Source organism: Typopeltis vanoorti, chromosome 3, assembly GCF_054136105.1.
Source record: "Typopeltis vanoorti isolate ZY-2024b chromosome 3, IOZ_Tvanoo_1.0, whole genome shotgun sequence".
Lineage (NCBI taxonomy): Eukaryota > Metazoa > Arthropoda > Arachnida > Uropygi > Thelyphonidae > Typopeltis > Typopeltis vanoorti.
The window spans coordinates 14912971-14934178 of record NC_143551.1 but is presented as its reverse complement, the minus strand read 5'-3'; the positions used below and the strand labels follow the sequence as shown (position 1 = coordinate 14934178).

The 21208-nt window shown below is 35.5% G+C and overlaps 1 protein-coding gene across 2 annotated transcripts in view; it reads left to right on the top strand.

The window, feature by feature from the left end:
• dor (vacuolar protein sorting-associated protein 18 dor) overlaps positions 1–21208 on the top strand; it is a 201594-nt gene that overhangs the window by 119400 nt on the left and 60986 nt on the right. For both annotated transcript variants that reach the window (XM_090390559.1, XM_090390558.1), the window contains 5 exons: positions 3567–3660; positions 4174–4247; positions 4531–4686; positions 6849–6992; positions 7115–7246. In XM_090390559.1, coding sequence (XP_090246685.1) covers positions 3567–3660; positions 4174–4247; positions 4531–4686; positions 6849–6992; positions 7115–7246 — 600 coding nt within the window. The remainder of the gene's footprint in view (positions 1–3566; positions 3661–4173; positions 4248–4530; positions 4687–6848; positions 6993–7114; positions 7247–21208) is intronic.

The window sequence follows — 21208 nt, the reverse complement described above, 5'->3', positions numbered from 1 at the left end:
ATCTTTTTCTCCTGTTTTCATTTCACCTTTATCATCTCTAATTCCTTTTACAGCACTCTTTCCTCCATTCCTAAGCTTCTTCAACAATCTCCAGAATATTTTGCCACCTTCTTGATATTTATTTTCTATATTCTTGCCAAAGTCCTCCCATGACTTTTGTTTAGCTAGTTTTACACACTATTTAGCTTTCTTACATTTGTCTCTATATTCTGTAAGAGTAAAAGCTGACTTATTTGCCAGGAACTTTTGATATGCTTTCTTCTTTTCATTCACTGCCTCTTTAACTTCCTGTGTCCACCAGGGAGTTCTGATTTTTTTATCCTTGCACACAACCTCACCACATGCTTCTCTGGCAGAATCAATCAATGTTTTCTTCAGAGTTTGCCACTGAATCTCCAAGGTTTGATTCCTGTTCTCAAACTCTTTCATTTTCTTTTCAATAATCTTTCTGTATTTTAGTCTACAGTTCACATCTGAGAGCTGCTCAACTTTTATTCGCTTTAAAACTTTCTTGCATGTTATTCTTTTCAATTTTATCCTGCTCAAGACTAAATAGTGATCACTTCCAATTTCAAATCCTCTGTACACTCTGGTGTCCTGCACCATTGAGAAAACATCACTATCAACAATAACATAGTCAATGAAACTTTTCTTATTCCTAGCCTCTTCTCTCCATGTGAATTTGTGCACATTTTTATGTTGGAACATAGTGTTAGTAATAACCAGTCCATGTCCTGAGCAGAAATCCAACAGATATTTGCTATTATTATTAGCTTTGCTCTTTTCTCCAAATTTTCCCAAAATATTTTTATATGTCTCACAATCATTTCCTACTCTGCTATTTAGATCCCCAACAAGGAACAACTTTTCCTTTTTCATTGTGTCAGTTGCTTTTTCTAAAGCGTCAAAAAATTCCTCCACTTCTACCTTAGTAGAACCTTCTGTGGGACCATAGGCACAAATAAGTCTCATTGTCCAGTTCCCCATTCTCATATTTGCCCACATTACTCTACTTGAGACTGACTGCCATTCAAGAAGATTAGCCTCGTATTTTGTGTTGAATCATTACAAAAACTGTTAATGATACTGCTAATTATAAATGAAAAATATCTCTTTTACTATGGGATATATTGACATACCAGGAATTGGCTCACAACCCCACCAGCAGTCGACTCAAAAAATTAAATTCACTTGCTAAATGAAGTTATAAGCCTTGATGGAGACACCATTGAAACTTAAAACTTTTTTTATTAGAATCCCTTGATTCTGTAGTTTACCTAAGATCCATAAGGAAGGCATTCTTCTTTGTCCCATTGTTAACTGTATAGATTCTCCTACTTACCATATAGCCATATTTTTAGAATGTTTATTAAAAGCTCAGATTGGTAACTCCTGCTCCTTCATAAAAAATTTATCCGGTTTTCTAGATAAAGTAAAAAATCTTTTCTTCCAACCCACTGATTGAATGGTAAGTTTCGATATAGAATTGCTCTTCACTGATATTATTATTATTACTACTACATAACACCTCCAGGGAGTCCAAAGACTCATTGAGGGAGGGCACCTACTCTACAACTCTCTGTGTCCACCAATCCACCACTCACAACTACCTTCATCATCTACACTAATGCCATCTACCTCCAATCACCATACCTAGTATTTTCACAGACAATCACAAACATCCATGACCACAGTAGGATTCGAACCCGCAACCTTTTGACTGGAGAGCGGATATGCTAATCACTTGTTCAACCATATACTTCTAGAAGATACACTACATCTATTTTCACAAACCTTTCCATAGGATATAGTGAAATTATTCAACTTTGTTATTCACTCTGGATATTTTTTTCATCAAAACAAATTTTACAGTTAAGTTGAAGGAACTGCTATGGGAAGCCTTTCTGTTCTTGATAACTTCTGTCTGAAACATTTCGAAGACATCCTTTTCTCATCCATCTACCTGCAGCTTTCATTTTGTGTTTGCTATATAGACAACATTTTTGTGATCTGCCCCAATAATGAAGAAACATTACCAACCTTTTTATCTATCACAAATAATCGACGTTCATGAATTAATTTTACTATGGAAATAGAGAAAGAGTAAATTATCCTTCTTAGATATCCTACTTCTCTGCTCATCATCAGGTGACCTAGTTACTCATTTATTGAAAGCCTACTTTCAAACAACATATGAAACTCAAAGGCATCTCAGAGTGAACCACATAACATCTTTTTGTTTCCTATAATCCTTACTCAAATAACAAGTAAACACTAGATTAAGTATTATCCATTGTTTCTACTACTGGCTACATTTTTTCCTATCAGCAAACTATCAAAGTTCCTACCTGTCATCTTTCTTACTTCAGGCAAACTGGACGTTCATTGAAAAAGAGAATACAAGAACAACAGTGTTGCATCATCAACAGGAAATCTGAGAAAAATCTAGCCTTGCACAACATGGAATAGATGCAGACCACGATATCCTGTGATCTGAAACATGCTAACTCCATCTTTGTTGCTATACATTTGAATGTTTATTTAAAGAAAGAAAACTGAAGCCTTACCTCAACATCTGAACTTCAATCAGAACGACTGCCTTTCACTACCTAAGATGTGGGAAAGTCTTATTTTAATCACACACATCATTAAAGTTTTTTTTGTTTAATTAATGATATAGCGTGTCCTTAGTTATACCTTTGCATTGTTTTATATATAACATCACACAGCTCTCACTGTTTTAAATTGATCCATTGTTCCCATTCTACTTTGTAATTAACTATCATTGCCACTGATGATGACCTGTAATATTCAGGCTGAAATATATGGTCTTTGAATAAATATTAAGGAAATTTTTATATATACAGGGTGTTTCAAAAGGAATGACCCGATTTCAAATAATTATATTTAATAATGAAAATGTGGTACAGTTACAAAATAAATTACCAAGTATGAAGTAAGGCCTAATGACTAGCTGTCGTCATATCAAACTCTGGGCCAAGGCCGTTCACATGGTACAAGTCGCATTCATTTGTGGTTCGTGGTTGTAAAGATATACAATTTTCAAATCAGGACATTCTTTTTGAAACACCCTGTATACAACAGAATTTTATATATCGATAACACAAGGAAAGAAGTGAATATAAATATTTACTTCTTTCCTTGTGTTATTGTGTGAATTAAAGAAACTTTATGGCAGAAGTATCTCTTAAAGAACGCTCCTTATATTTGCCTCTTATGTACCTTTGAGTAAACATTTTAATCAAATCTAATCATGTTTAAAAGCATATTTCAGACTTATTGGTTCTCCTCAAATGCTGTCTGAAAACTGGAATGCCGAAGTATCTCATGTTTGCAAATTATGTATTTTTCATAAACTAAACTAATTATTCATGTTGCCTCTGGTGGCATGATACTTATACAGAGTTTTGTGAGAATTAGTGTATAACTTCATGCATACCCTTCAAATTGCATTGTGTTTTAAATTTTGAAGTAAAGGCAGCAGATCTTTCCTGAATAGTTTTATTTGTCATGAATCTTAAATTTCCATTATTTTTCTTACACAGGAGTGTGTGAAAGCCAATAAGAGTGCTGTTTACAGTCTAATTGGTAATCATGGTGATGAAGAAAATCTCCTCTTTTTTACAAATCAAATGGGTGGTAAGTTTGTTTGTTCAGTATTTTTTGTTTTCAAATCTTGAAACCATTCTCATACTCTCATTATAATGTGTTAAAATTCCATTGTTTTATGGTGTACTGAAGTAAATTTTGAGCTAAACTAAAAGTATGTTCAAATTTTTTAGTCTTCATTCATTGCTCATAATACTCTTTTTATGGATTAAGTCATGCCCTACAAGAACTAAATAAACTGTAAATTTGGTAAGCTAACATTTTGCTGTGCTCTGGTATTTGCAGAGCACAGAAGTACTTATTACAAAACACAAATCAAGTAATTTTCACAATTTAAATTTTAATGGAAAAAGAAAGAATCCAAATCTATTTCTAATAGTGGATCTGAACCGTGTTACACATTAACACATTTATTGCTGTTGTTTGTTTCCAGAACACTTGAAATGCTCATTTTGAATGTTTATTATATGGATTTTACCCCCCCCCCCCTTAACTGGCCACTTGCAACCATAGCTTTGACTTTTTTAAAACTCTGCTTTTCAGATTACCAGAGAGAAATACAGTATTATCTACAGCAAAAAAATTATGTGACTGCCTTGGCTGTTTTAAAGAAACAGGTACAGTTTATTTTATAATAATCATATATTTGAATATAGACAAAGTAACAAATTTAGCATTATATTAAATGAATAATTTTAAAGGTTGAATATGTACATAATCTCAAGAAAGAAATCATAAACTTTTTTTCATAATAAATAGAGAAATAATTAAGAGTGTTTTAGTTAAATTTACAGTTTTTTTTTTTTAAATTAAGATTATTGGCTTGATGAAAAAGCCAGAATAATAATACAGATAAATACACTCAACCATCATTTAATAAATGCGTTTTATTTTTTGTAGTGCCATTCTGAACTGTTTTATCAATTCTCTCCAGCCCTTATGCAAACTATACCACGTGAAACAGTTGATGCATGGATGCAACAGGAAAGAAGATTGAATCCAGCTCAGTTAATTCCTGCTCTTGTACAGTATGATTATGCTAAGAATCAGTCCAAAGCAAGTTTTATTTGTTTTCATTGTATATTTATATTTTTTAATTTAATTGTAATAATTATAATTTTAAAAATAAGATATTTTATAATTAAAAAAAATTTCTGATTATTGTTATTATTGTGTTGAGGAGAGATATGCCATATCTCTCCACAACACATTGACTAACAGAGTGCTCACAGCTGACTGGAAACCCATTCAATTCAAACTCTAATACTGAACTTCTTACGAACTGCATTCTTATTCATTTTATGAAGATGACCTTTGTTCTGTCCCTCTAGCCAAGTGAAAAATTTCATCTGTATATATCCTATAAAACCTTTTTTTAAGTAAATTCAACATTTCTAGGATTTGGAGGGAAATTGTCACTGGCTGAATTCTTCTTATTCAGTCACTTTTCATCCATTGCTGGATGGAAGTTTTCAACAACTGGATATTTTCCTTCAAATCGTTTTCTTTTATCATTAACATACAAATTAAATAGCAGTGGTCCAAGTACAGTTCCTTGCAGCACACTGCAAGTCATGTGGTTTCTCCTGAATTCTACTCCTCCATATACTACTCTCTGGTATCTATCCATCAGTCACCTTCATATTCATTTCACCAGCTTCATACCTATTTTCATTTGCTCCAGTTGATGTAACAGAGTTTCATGTAGTAATATTCTGTCAAACTTCTTTTCAGTATCCAACAGTATCGTCATGCAGTCATTTTATCCAAATCAGCTGTCACTATTATAAAAAGAAAGTAAATTACTATGGCATGGCATGCCCTTTACTAACCCATGCTGTGTTCCATAGACTATCATATTCTTATCTATCCATTCCTGAACTGACTGAACCATTTCTAATATCTTTATCACCACTTCTAAGATTCTGATTGGTCTATAATTCTCTACCTCTATCTTGGTATCTCCTTCATGCAATGGAATATTTTGTCCTCTTTTCTGTTTGGATTCTACCAATGCTGAGAACTTAAGTTAAACAGGCTAGTCATAGGCAGTGCCAGTTCCTTTGCGCATTCTTGTCATGCGCAAAGGAACTGGCTGATATCCATCTAATCCCATGTCTATATTCATATGCCATAGCACCAGTTTCAGCTGTCTCCTAAGTTTGTCATAATTACTTACCCTGTAGTTCCACATATACCCTTTATGAACTGAAAATTTTTATAACATGTTTAGGAAGCCCAAGTCAAGACTTCACGATCGCTTTCTCCAGTTGGAGGCAGTATGCAGCTACCTTGGTTATGGACAGATCCTGTATACTCGCAAATTCTGAGTTTCCTCCATCACATGCTGTATTCAAGTAATACTCTTAGTGGATAATAAATTTCATTTCCTTCCTACCTTGTGATCTTTCATCATTCCAATTAATCAGCTTGCACTCACGGCAATTTGTTGATGCATGTTATCCACTTCTCTTGCATGTCCTGGCTTATAGTAGTAGCACTGTATATTAACTGCACCTGTTGTCAACAAAGTCTCACTAATGCCTATAACTTTTGGTGAAGTTGTACCATCTAGTGCATCTTACTCCTGATGCTTCTTGTATACATGAACTGCAGTACTTCTTCACAATTACTTTTACACGTTACGTTGACTACCCTATTCAATTTCGTTAGGCTAGATTTTGCATTTTTCAGTCATTCTCACACATATACACTTCCTCATGCCTATACACACCTACATCTCCTTAGTACTAAGCTGTCTGTTTTTCCTGATATTCCACTTCCATACTCTCAGTGAAGAATATTTTTTCAATATATCTAACTTAGAGTCCACTTATGTGCAGTTTATTAGCTCATAAAGCAATCCAATATATGAATATGTCTGTTCATCTGCCTCTTCTAAATCCTTCTGTTATTCCTCCTGCACTACCTCTACATTGATTCAATACCCTTCAAATATCTATGTGTTGCTGATTTTTTTTTTTTAATGTTTACTGGCATAACATACTAAGTTTTTAAACTAATAGTTTAAGTTTAGTATGCTAGTAAGCTTTTTTTATTTTTATTTTCAGTTGTCTAAAATTGACATATTTTTTAATGTAAAGTGATTATTGCTATTTGCCTGTGTGATTCTGAATTTTTATTGTACATTGTTTTATGATTAAAGTATATATACACAAGTATATATATTGTTATCATTTTTTTTTCTATATCTGTAGGAAAACGAAGCCATTCGATATTTAGAATTCTGTGAAAAAGTTTTGGGTAATAAAGATCAGGCAATACACAACTATCTTTTAGCTTTATATGCTCGCTTGGATAGTGATGACAAATTAATGATGTATTTGGAAAAACAAGGACAGGTAATAATATTCATCATTTTTAAAACAAAACATGTCATTAAATAGCATGTAAAAATGTATTTAAAATGATATTTTAATTTTTATTGGGTTTAAGGCCCTAATAAAATCTTTTATCTTAATAGGATGAAAGCACAGTACCTTATGACCTGAAATATGCCCTTCGCTTATGCACAGAACTTGGATGTCAGAAAGCATGTGTTCATATATACACAACCATGGGATTATATGAAGAAGCAGTAGACTTGGCTTTAAAGGTAGGATATGCAGTAACACAAGATATGGTAGGATACATAAATAAGTCAGCCAGTAAGTGAAACTGGAGAAACTTACATGAATTATTTTTGTAGTATACTTTTTATATCTGCTTAGTTTCCTTAGCTGAATGGCTGGTTTAGACTGTGCTTCTCTTACTTAATATCATATTGCATTCCATTAACTGCATTTTTCTTTTTTTTTTTTAAATCTTATCTTTCATACTAACTACTTGTGTGCGGCCACACTGACAATGGTGATAATTATTTGGCAGAAAAGTTTGCAGTAAATAATTCACAAAGTTTATCTGGTTTAATTTATTAGCATGTTGTATAATTTTTTTTTAATCCAAAAATCTACAATTTAAATTTTTTTTGAATATTTTTTTCTATAATAATCAGAGTTAAGAAAAATGACAGATCTGAAATATATTTTTGGTAATCAAAAACATGAAAGGGTCATGAACTACTTATAACTTCTGCTACAGATTGATAGGTAGAGAGAGAATAAGAAACTTATTACATTTGATTTCAGTTTTTGAAGATTTAGTTCCAGCAGTTGTTGAAAAAAATCAAACAGTACATAAATAAAATGTCACAACCTGCTGACAGGTAAACCAAACATTAAGAAACCACTAAGCCAAAAGGTTACTTGCCTAGAAAAGAAATCTGACTTCATTCTTTCTTTTAAGCTTACATGGTGATCCGAATGCATTTTTGAAAATTATGGAGACAACTACCGTGTTTGAATAAAAACTTTAGTTTAATATAACTAAAATCTACATTCGACTTTTCGACCTTTATGTCAAGGTTTTCTTCTGGAGCATACAACTATACACAGAAAACAAGCCTACAATCAAACTGGTTTGTTAAAGTTAATGACCAACCGCTACAACAATTGTTGGCCTGACCTCCGGTGGGAAAAAAAAAATTATACATCAACGCTAGAGTCCTATTATTAGTGTTATCTGTTGGTTGTAGACATACATTGGGTGCAACAACAAGTCTATGTATCTATCTATCTACATATATATATATATTAACATCATGATTATACATGTACATTCCAGCCAGTTGGTATGGAATGGTTTCTAATACTAGCTGAAGATTGGCTAGAGTCCTGACTTATGCTGGATCTTATATATTAGGTGGGCTGAATGTGTGCCATCCAGATCCTTGGAATTTTCATGCCATCTTTGTTGTTGATATTTGGGTGGTTTATCAGGATTTCGCAAGCTTCCTTAAATTTCCTTTCATACCAGGTTTTTGTGTGGTATAAAGAGTGGGTGCTTTTCCAGTTGATTTGGTGTAAGGTGTTGAGTGCGTGATCTGAGAGGCCTGCTTCACCATAATAGTTATATTTAATGTGTCTAATGTGTTCTTTCTTGCGTATAGGGATTGTCCGTCCTGTTTCACCAATGTACGGTAAGTTACAGGTGCAGCGGATGCAATAGACTTGAGGATGTGCCAATGGGAGGAGAGGATTCTTAGAGGAGCTGAATATGGTTTTAAGTTTAGTGGGTTGTTTTAAAGGTGGCATTGAGGTTATAATGTTGTAGGATTCTGTTGATTTTTTCTGATAACTCTTTAATGTATGGGATGGCTATGGTTTTACTGGAATCTAGATTCGTTTTTGTTGTTGTTTTATGGAGTATTTTATTAATAGTATTTTTGTTATATCCATTATTTATGAATGTGTCGCTGATGATTTTTAGTTCTTGTTTCAGGGCTTGCTGGTTAGAGCAAATTGTTGTAGCTCTGTTTTTAAGGGTGTTAATGACTCCATATTTTTGTGATGGGTGGTAGTATGAATTAGCATGTATGTATTGGCCAGTGTGTCGATGTTTGGTAGACCGCCTCCTCCCCGATAAACACCAACAATGAACAACAAACAAGGGAGACAAGGAGTGACCAACCACCGCCAAGCAAGAACCATGTGATCAACCTATCAAACCACACCCTGAACAGCAGCAAACTTACGCTACTGAATAAAGAACTTAACTACGCAATAGCACCTAAAAAGGTAAACAAATTGGATTTTATCTACCACATAGAAAGAGGCATCAGGTCCCTACCTAATAATATAGCTGATAAAATACGACTAGAAACTAGTATTGTCCTAAACATTAAGAAAACCATACAGAACAATCTCACAAAAACATAACTAACAGCAATTATGTCATTAAAAGCCAACCAAGACAATAATAACGAAATCGGATAAAGGCAATGCCACTGTCGTCCTTGACAGGTGAACATACATACTTCAGGTGAATCAACTAGTAGCCGATAACAACACATATAAGCTGGTAAATTATAACCCAACAAACAAACAGGATAAAGGATAAAACAGAGAAACTACTCAAGTCCGTCACTTCTTGGCCACTGGACACAGTTAAACTCAAACCTCACTATGCCCCCCCCCCCCAGAATATATAGGGTCCTGAAAATACACAAACAAAATGTTCCCGTTCGACCTATTGTGGAAGGAATTGACGGCCCCAATTACCACTTAGCCAAGAAATTAGCGTCAACACTCAAGGAGTTGGTAGGCTATTCCTCCTCCTACATAAAGAACACACAACACTTTATAAACAAAATTAAAAACAGAACACTCGACAAGGATGACTTATTAATCAGTTTCGATGTTTCTGCCCGACGTTACGGCCCTCTTTGCCCACGTACTACAGTCCGGTTACTTCGCATGGCAAAACAAATTTTACCTACAAAAAGAAGGTACAGCTATGGGCTCACCACTATCCCCTCAATCGCTAACTTCTACATGGAAACCTTTGAGCAAAGGGCTCTAGATTCTGCCACACTAAGACCGACATTCTGGCTTAGATGACATGTTCGCGATCTGACCGCACAGGCAACAAGCGCTAAACACCTTCCTGAACAAACAACACGAATGCATACAATTTACCATTGAAATCGAAAATCAAAACTCGCTCCCATTCCTAGACACACTAGTCACACATCTTCCTTCAGGCAGTCTATCCTTCACAGTCTACCAAACACCGACACACACTGGCCAATACATACATGCTAATTCATACTACCACCCATCACAAAAATATGGAGTCATTAACACCCTTAAAAACAGAACTACAACAATTTGCTCTAACCAGCAAGCCCTGAAACAAGAACTAAAAATCATCAGCGACACATTCATAAATAATGGATATAACAAAAATACTATTAATAAAATACTCCATAAAACAACAACAAAAACGGATCTAGATTCCAGTAAAACCATAGCCATCCCATACATTAAAGGGTTATCAGAAAAAATCAACAGAATCCTACAACATTATAACCTCAATGCCACCTTTAAACCACCCACTAAACTTAAAACCATATTCAGCTCCTCTAAGGATGCTCTCCTTCCATTGGCACATCCTGGAGTGTATTGCATCCGCTCCACCTGTAACTTACCGTACATTGGTGAAACAGGACGGACAATCCCTATACTCAAGAAAGAACACATTAGACACATTAAATATAACTATTATGGTGAAGCAGGCCTCTCAGATCATGCACTCAACACCTTACACCAAATCAACTGGAAAAGCACCCACTCTTTTTACCACACAAAAACCTGGTATGAAAGGAAATTTAAGGAAGCCTGCAAAATCCTGATAAACCACCCAAATATCAACAACAAAGATGGCATGAAAATTCCATCTTTGTTGTGATGGAATTTTCATGCCATCTGGATGGCACACATTCAGCCCACCTAATATATAAGATCCAGCATAAGTCAGGACTCTAGCCAATCTTCAGCTGTATTAGAAACCATTCCATACCAACTGGCTGGAATGTACATGTATAATCATGATGTTAATATATGTACATAGATAGATAGATACATAGACTTGTTGTTGCACCCAGTGTATGTCTACAACCAACAGATAACACTAATAATAGGACTCTAGTGTTGATGTATTTTTTTTTTCCCACCAGAGGTCAGGCCAACAATTGTTGTAGCGGTTGGTCATTAACTTCAACAAACCAGTTTGGTTGTAGTGTGGCTTGTTTTCTGTGCATAGGTGTATATGATCCAGAAGATGACCTTGACATAAAGGCGAAATATCGAATGTAGATTTTAGTTATATTAAACTAAAGTTTTCATTCAAACACGGTAGTTGTCTCCATAATTTTCAAAAATGAAACCTGATTTTGAATCCCATCTGTGACAGGAGAAACTTTGTTTGTTTTGCAAATCAAGCCAAGTTAGCCATTTGCAAATGGTGGCTATATCATTTTTTATTCATGTAAAACAGTTAGCATCTAGCCTATTTAAATAATTGACAGACATAATGCTGATAACCTTATCCCATTAAGTTCTAGTTTGGTGTTAACTCAATAGCAACAATGTCCTTTGATGTGAAACACCATGGTTTTTATGTATGATGCAAAGTACCTTTAGAAAGGCTTTTCAACTGAAGGTGAGTTAGCTGGTCTCACACAAAGGTAGCAATTTTCTCTCTGGATTTTTTCAACCCCCCCCTCCCCAATAAAAAAAAAAACTGTGAAACCAGCTAGAAGAACACATGCAATTTACAATCATAAGACATTGGCTTTTTATGTTGTTCCCACCCACAACAAAAGGTATGTGTAAACCTATAGTATTTGTACTGTAGGTGGATTAAGAATGCTTTTTTTTTTGGTCTATTTTTTTTTTTTTATCAATTTTATATATATTTTTAATGATATTATTTCAAGCCACTTCAGACCTCCAGTAAGTGGAACTGTGTTTGTAAAACCAAGCAATGAAATTCATCTCCTGCCAAAAGACAATCACAAACATCCATGTGCACAATGGGATTCGGACCTACAGCCTGTTGGTTGGAGAGCAGATACTCTAACCACTCAGCCAACCAGGCCAGTAGCAACTAAGGCTTGTAGCCTTAGTAACAATGGAAAGAAATCATCTCTTGAAAAAGCAGGTCTTGGACACACTACAAGGGATTCATGTTGTTCATTGCCAACTTGTTTGTTGTGATGGATAACATCTCCACTTTCAAGTCGTGAGTTCAAATCTTGTTGTGGCATAGATATTTGTAAATTTCCTTAGATGGTATACAATTTACACTTGAGATTTATTTGTTCCAAGCAGGTGCTAAAAATAAATAAAACCACTCAACTACCTTAGTTAGCCTAGAGTAGCTAGGAAAAATAAGATGTTTGGTCTGTAGAGAGGAGTTTGTATTATCTGTCCCTTTGTTCACCCATGATATTAATGCGTGATGTAAGTTTACAACTTCCTTAGGCAGACTATTATAAAAAGTCAATAAGTTGCGAACAAGGCAGTATACAACATAACTTTTATGAAAAACAAAGACTATTATAATTTATATTTTTAAATGATTGCTTGTATCCTACATCTTATCTTATTCCTTGCATCTTTGATAAGATGCAGAAAATCTTCATGAACTTCATTAGATAATAGGATTTTCCTTTCTGGAATTTCCTTTTTACATTCTACACGCTAGGCAAATTAACTAGAGAACATATGTAGTTTTAGTACTCGGAGTATTTGTATATGAATATTAATGGTATACTGGCCAATACCTTAAATGCCAGTCTTCTAGCCATTCTCATGTTGAAGATAATATAGTAAATTATAATATTTTTAGCAAAACACATCCTGCCTTATTACCTGGAAGAAGACCATGACTTACTGTCCCTTACTTTTAATAACATTTTGCTCACCAACCAAGATCAGTTTTCTCTGTTTGGACTGACTTTCACATCTAGCTATTCCAGTATAAATATATCCATAGCCTTTTCAGCTCCCCAAAAAGCTTGATATTCTTTTTCTTTCTTAATGCTCGTCTGCTCAATTCCTAGCACTTTATAAATCCTGAATCCACCTCAACAGTAGAATATTGGTCTTACGTCTGGGATGCACACCAAAATCCTCTATTAGAATGATTGAATGTATCCAGAAGAGTGCATTTTGCTTAACACATAATTTCTCCGATCACTTTTCCCATAGATGCTCTTTCTCTGCATTATCTCTTCTATAGGTATTTCCATAGCTGCTGCTCTACTGAACTGGTCACCACTTCATTCTGTTCATGTACAAACATGAGCAACTGCTGGTCATTGGTCAAACTATTCATCTGCAAACTCACCAAACATTCAACACCTCCAATCCTTGTACTTTGGAACAATACTTCTTCTCCATACTGTTTTCTCCCAGGTTACTTAGTTCTCAACAGGCCATTAAAGCTTAACATGTAAAGAAGAGGATGAGGTGAATGAAAGGAAGATGAATGGCACTTTTTTTTTAAGGGAAAAAAAAAATCACATGATATAGCATGTATTTCAGATTTTGTTGATTAAAATACTATATTTTTCACATTAAATCCATATCTCTTGAGTACCTCTGGTTACAAAAAAATATTAAGTCTGAAGGTTTTTTTAATGTCGTATAAAAAGCTAGACTTTTATTTTATTTTTTTTAAAGGGCACATCTGTTGCCAGAGGCCAAAAATACAGGGCTGACCTCAAAATACATCTTTTTTGCTACAAGACATGGATATCAATCTTTTATAAACCAGTATAGAAACTTCAAAACCATTTGAGATTTCCCAAAGATAGTATATAATCCTTTCCAGAAGTTTTTTGCAGCAAAGTTTACATAGGTTAGACTGGGAGAAGTTATGAAATTCAGGCAAGCGAATAACAGCAGAAACATCGCTCACAATTGAAGAAATGTCAGGTCTCACTGCAATATGGATTTGCAGAAAACTAAATGAATTGGTCCATGGTTGCGATGGCTTATCTCTATAGTGACTTCTTGTCTCATTACATCAATAGTCTGGTGGAACAGTTCATTTACGTGACACCTGAACAGCACCTAGGCTCTCATTTTGCTTGTTTCCAAAATCACCATAAAAACATACAAACTAAACAATTCAGTCAATCACACACCGGTATAAAACAAAAACTAGAATGAGTTAGCCTAATATTATTAACTAAAACATGAAAAAAATTACATCTTTCTGCAGTGGTAATAACACAACACACAAAATGCACTCTCTCATGGACCTCCCTAATGAAATGAATAAATATTAACTATGGAAGAACTTACATGAAATGTTTTATTTAACATAAAAATTTTGCTTTATTATCTAGAGCATCTTCGGTATGATTTGCAAATTAAACAAGTAGAATAGATAACTGGATGACTTGATAGGAAAATACACAAGCAACATATACGTGGCATAAAATGGCACATTCTAAAATACAGTGGGGTCCTAAACTGCATACACAGTGTGCCCATTAAGTAATGAGACAATAATTATTATATCAAAACAAAGAACAATATTTTAAATTGTCAATTACACAGATTCAAAATAATCTCCCTCCAACTCCACACAACGTTTACATCTGTTGTACTGGTGTTCGAAGGCATGGTGGAACTCCTGAACGGGAACCTCCTTCAGGCTTTGGGTCACACCACATTGAATGTCCTGAATGTTGCTGAAGCTCTCCTTTTGAGGCACACTTCATCTTTGGAAATAGGAAAAAGTCTGTGGGAACCAACTCTGGCAAATGGGGGAGGGGGAGAATGTTTGATCAGACATCAACTTTGAAGCCAGAAACTGCTTCACAGGCAGTGCGCAGTCATATTGACATACAACAGAATCCAGTTGCTGTTGAACAGTTCTTTCCTGACATATTGCATGTGGGCATACTACTACATGGATACTTACGACAGATGTACCAACTTAGAAAAAAAAAAAATCTTGCTGATAGCGTTGCCGTCTATGGTCGAGGCCGAGAACTTTTCGGACCACCCTCGTAGAAGGAATAGGAGAGGAGTATTACTAATGATTGCTGAAGAACTTCAACAAAAATAGAAGTTAAGTAGGATTGTAGATCTGAGGGAGATGATTTATTTGAAGTTATCTGGTGTCAGAAGTCACTAGGACAAAATGAATTGTTGGTTGCTGCTATAGACCTGAGGGATCCAGAGGAAGATATGGATGCCATGTGTCAGTAGATTAGTACAATGAGTGTAAGGAGAGCAATCATCATCATCATGGGAGACCAACTATGGAGATATACATTGAAAGGAAGAAAGGGTACATGGTAAGAGGGAAATGGAATTTATACAGTTACTAAGGGATAATTACCTGAAACAGCATATAATGGAGGAACCATCGCATGAGAAGACATTGTCTTCTCAGGAATATTGTCAATAACTACAGCAGTAACTCTACTTCCAATTGGGGAAAGCAGCCATGCAGTCTTGTTCTGGTAGGTTGCCCCATATGTGGAATTCTCAGTCAAGAAAGGGTTTGCATGGAACTGCACAGCTGGTAATTATGATAAACTTAAATGGCTGCTTGGAGCAGTGTCATTGTATAAGCAGTTACAAGGAATGTTAGTAGTGCATGGGAAGTGGTCAGGGATATTGTTTGAGAGAAGCAGTACCAGGCTACATACTCAGGGTCAGGAGGATAAACCACAAGGAATGAATGTTAGTAGTGCATGAAAAGTGATCAGGGATTGTTTGAGAGAATCAATATCAAGCTGCATACCCAGGATCAGGAGGATAAACCAAGTAGGGAATAAATTGATGAATAGCTGTATAAAGCAGGAGTTGCAAAAAAGATAACATTGCAGAAAGAATATAAACAAAAGGGTGATCACTGTGCTCATGAGCAATAAAGTGCACAGCAAAAAGATAACTAGTAAGGTAAGGAAGGCCAAATCAGATTATCAGAGAATTAGCTAAGCAGACCAAAGTAAGTCCAGAAGAGTTTTTTCACCATGTAGCAAGCAAGAGAAAGAATGATTATGGTAGGATAAATTTAGTCAGTGCTGATAGAAGCAGAAGAAATAGTTGAGCTGTTGAGTGATCGCTTTGCAAGGGTTTATCATTGAGGTGGAGACTTTGCAATTACTGATGTGAGAATTGAGGTAAACAAACTGATGGTGGTAACTTAGCATATTGAAAAATATCAATGTGAATGCAGCAGTAGGACTGGACAGTGTGTCAGCCCGTGTGCTACAAGAATGCACGAGAGAACTGGCGGTACCTCTGACAAAGTTGTTTAATCTACTTCTCCATTCTGGCAAAGTTCCAAATGTCTGGAAAGATGTCAAGGTAGTTCCTTTACATAATGGTAGCATCAAGACAGAATTAGCAAATTACAGACAAATGAGTATCTCTGGAGTGGTGAGTAAAGTATTGGACAAGTTGCTTAAAAATAAAATTCAGCATTGGGAGGATAGGAATATGATACCATATAAGGAGCAGCATGGCTTTGTAAAAGGTGGGTTCTGCATTTTTATTTATAATGAAGTGACGGGAGTCGGATGAGGAAATGGTTACACCCATTTCCTTTCCCTCTTTATAAGATGACATGTTGACTATACATGTTGACTATTGCACACAGATTTGGTCACCTGGGTGTCTTAAGACAAATTGTCTTAAGACACCCAGGTTATTTGTCTTTAACACCTGGTTAAAGACAAATAACCAAGCTGGTGAAAGGGTCTATGGAATGCTCCCTATAAGGATAGGTTGAAGATATGCGAGTTGCAAAGTTCAGTTGATAGGCTGAAAAGTGGAGACATAATAGAAACTATAAGGCATTAAAGGGGTTCTATAAGATTGAAACAAAGGAAATTTTTCAGTATATGATGAATTGAGAACTAGAAGTCATCCCTGGAAGTTGTATAAGAGTGTAGTTAGTAAAGGGGTGCGAACTACATTTTTTGCTTTGGGGGAGTTGTGAGCAAGTAGAATGGATTGCCAGAATCAGTTGTGAGCACCCTGACAGTGAATGAGTTTAAGGAGAGGTATGATAGGTATTGTGTGGTTAAAGGTTAGTGTGGCCTTCCTGATGAGTCTTCTGCTTCCATGAAGATACCCATATATTATATAATAATAATGATACTTCTCGATTTTGCAAAGGTATTTGACAGAATACTGCATGGAAAATTATTACATAAGTTGGAACAAATCAGAATGGATATGAGGCAGTCATACTGTGACCACCATTCTTTAATTTGTATATTAATGCTATAGCAGATGATTTAAGTGTGTGTGTGTGTGTGTAGGAGGGTGGGTATTCAGTTGTTCTGATGATGAAAAACTGAGGACAGCAATAGGTGAGAAAGAAAAATAGGCAAAATAGCCATAAAAATTAATACTGATTTAGAGGAGTAACATGAAAAAATTTCCAGAAATAATATCTATAGTAATGTAGATATCCTGCAGGATGATTTAAATAAATTGGCATTGTGGGCAAAGGATAATGGTCATCATCAAATTCCTGCCATGTACCCTCAAGGGGTGTACAGGACATAATAGTATTACATGAAAAATTTACATCATTACTAACTTCCTATCTACAATTTTCCTCCAGATCAGTCTGTTACTTGTCAAAACTCCAATATTATCAGATCTTATATTTCTGTCGTCTAAGGCACTTTGTACCCTATCAAAGCACCTATATCTTAGTCTTACTCTGGGTCGTTTTCCTGCCAACCTCACAGAGAACACTTGTTTTGCAAATCTTTCCTTGCCCATTCTGTTTAAATGACCATTCTACCTGAGATTGGCTCTGCTAATGCATTCCTGGATGCTGACAATGTCAAGTTCTTTCCTAATATCCTCATTTTTAATATGATATTGCCATTGATGCCATCTGTTCACGCCTCTAATCTTTCTCAGGACTCTCATATCTGCAGTCTCTAGTCTTTGGTCAAGTGTTTTACTTCTGACCCATCTCTCAGATCCACAAGTTAAAACTGGTTTGAATACTGTCTTGTATACAGCTAATTGAGTGTTCCGACTAATTTCTCTCTTATTTCATATGAATTTATTCAATTGACTTCCCACGATACCAGCTTTGCTGATTCTGTTGTCTATTTCCATATTTAGTTTACCATCGTCACTAAAAATCGTGCCTAAGTAGCTGAAATGTTTTACTTGTTCCACAGGTTTCATATTCAAAACACAGTTGACATTTTCAACGATTCTACCTATTTTCATTGTATTTGTCTTTTTATTGTTGACCTTCATACCATATCTATTACAACAGTTATTCAATTTAGTCAGGGAATCTTGCAAACTTGTAGTGAATTTATTTAGAAGTATAACATCGTTCGCATAAAGCAAAGAGCTGACATTAACATCTCCAATTCTGATATCATGTTTAATACCACTTTCCTTCATAATGTGATCCATATAGATAATGAATAACAGAGTGGATAATGTACATCCTTGTCTCACACCAGATTTAACATTAAACCATCTTCCTGTACTTCCTTCAATTCTAACTGCTGACATGCAACTCAAATAAAGACTAAGTATTGCTTGATATAATGCCCCACTGACACCATATAACTGTAGTGTATTGAATAGCTTCTCTTTTGGCACCTTGTCGTATGCTTTTTCCAGATCGACAAAACTTAAATCCAGATCTTTGTTATATTCCCATGCTTTCTCAACTAATTGTCGTAAAGTGAAGATCTGATCCTGACAGCCTCTATTTGGCCTGAATCCAGCTTGTTCTTCACCAAGCTTTTCTTCCACAATTCTTCTCAACCGTTTCTCAAGTATACTGGCATAAATCTTGCCTGGAACACTCAGTAGGGAAATACCTCTGTAATTCTCACATTCAGTTTTATTTCCCTTTTTATATATGGGTACTATTAGATCTCTACTCCAATCATCAGGAATTCGTCCCTCTGTCCAGGCCTTCTGAACTATGCAGTACAGCCACTGTAAGACTTTTATACCACCATACTTCAGCATTTCTGGTCGAATATCATCTACTCCTGCTGCCTTTCCACATTCAAGCCTTTGATGGCTTTTTCTACTTCAAGTATGGATATGTATTCCTGTATGCCTGTTGACTGTTTTTTACCACTGTGCTGTCACTGCTTGTTTCATTTAGCAATTTTTCGAAGTAATTACTCCATACTTCAAGGATATCTTTTTCTCCCATTTTCATGTCACCTTTATCATCTGTAACTCCTTTTACAGCACTCTTTTCTCCATTTTTAAGCTTTTTCGACAACCTCCAGAATATCTTACCACCTTCTTCATATTTATTTTCTATGCTCTTGCCAAAGTCCTCCCATGACATTTGTTTACACAGTATTTAGCTTACTTACATTTGTCTCTATTCTCTAAGAGCAAAGGCTGACTTATTTGCCAGCAACTTTTGATATGCTTCTTTTCCTTCACTGCCTCTTTAACTTCCTGTGTCCACCATGGAGTTCTGATTTTTCTATCCTTGCAGACAACCTCACCACATGTCTCTCTGGCTGAATCAATCAGGGTTTTCTTCAATGTTTAGTTCTTGTTCTCAAACTGTTTCATTTTTCCTTAATAATCTTTGTGTATTTTAGTCTACAGTTCACATCTGAGAGCTACTCAACTTTTATTCACTTAAAAACTTTCTTACATATCATTCTTTTCAATATGAAATTCAATTTTATCCTGCTCAAGACTGAAGTGATCACTTTTAATTTCAATTCCTCTATACACTCTGGTATCCTGCACTAGGAAGAAAACATCACTATCAACAATAACATAGTCAATGAGACTTTTCTTATTCCTTGCCTCTTCTCTCCATGTGAATTTGTGCACATTTTTATGTTGGAACATGGTGTTAGTAATAACCAGTCCATGTCCTGAGCAGAAATCCAATAGATATTTGCCATGATTATTAGCTTTGCTCTTTTCTCCAAATTTTCCCAAAACATTTTTGTATGTCTGGCAATCACTTCCTACTCTGCTATTTAGATCCCCAACAAGGACCAACTTTTCCTTTTTCATTCTGTCAGTGGCTTTCTCTAGAGCCTCAAAAAATTCCTCCACTTCTACATTAATAGAGCCTTCTGTGGGACCATAGGCACAAATAAGTCTCATTGTCCAGTTCCCCATTCTGATATTTGCCCAAATCACTCTACTTGACACTGCCTGCCATTGAAGAAGATTAGCCTCGTAATTTGTGTTGAATACTATGGCTACTCCTTCTTTTCCTTGACTGTCATTGTCTGAATATAACATTTTGTATTTATTGCTCAGAAAGATCTCACCAGTTTTGGTCTTTTTTGTTTCAGTCACCCCTGTTATGTCGATCTGGTACTTATCTAATTCCTCCGCACGGCATTTCTTTGCCATTCAGGCTTCTTATGTTGAAACTACTGATCTTTAACTCTGGTGATGTTGATTTGGGGTGTGCTCTCAGATTTGTTCCAGTAGCTGACTTTTCGCTGTTCGCCCTGGTTTCCTGGCGAAAACAATGGGATGTTTAACCGGGCGACGCCCTAGCTGGCATGAATATTTGTCTTGTTGTACCATCATTTTGTATATTGGTTTAAGCCAATAAGAATAAAATTTGGTCGGCTAAATCCCAAATTGCCAGCCCGATCCTTGTTCGTTCAGTATCCAGGTAGATACCCAACAGGGTGCACTACGAGAAGGTGAGATTGGACATTAGGTCAGAAGCCCTGGTCGGTTCTCTGCATTCATTTAAAGGCTATGTGGAGGTTTCCACTCAGTTATGCAGCTTTGACCCTTAAGTATCCCTGTTACATTGTATAAACTTTTTGTCTACCATTACATTTTGGAGTAATGATGGATGAAAAGTTTGAGTTCTGACAAAATAGCTCAAAGGATTACTTAGATATTGAAGAATACATTGACCATTGAATACAGGTGACCAAATCTGATTTGGTCATTTGGGTTTCCTTGAGAATTAGAATGTGAAGAGAATTCAGTGACAAGTGACCAAGCTATGGAATGCTCTCTATAAGGATAGATTGAAGGTGTGTGTAGTGAGTGAAAGTTGTTTAAGTGTGTGCAGACTAGGTTCTTTGCTTGAAGAGTGATGAATAAATGGAATGGAGTGCCAGAGGTAGTTGTAAGTTCCCTGATGGTGAATAAGTGTAAGGAGCGTTATCATAGATTGTGTGAATAAT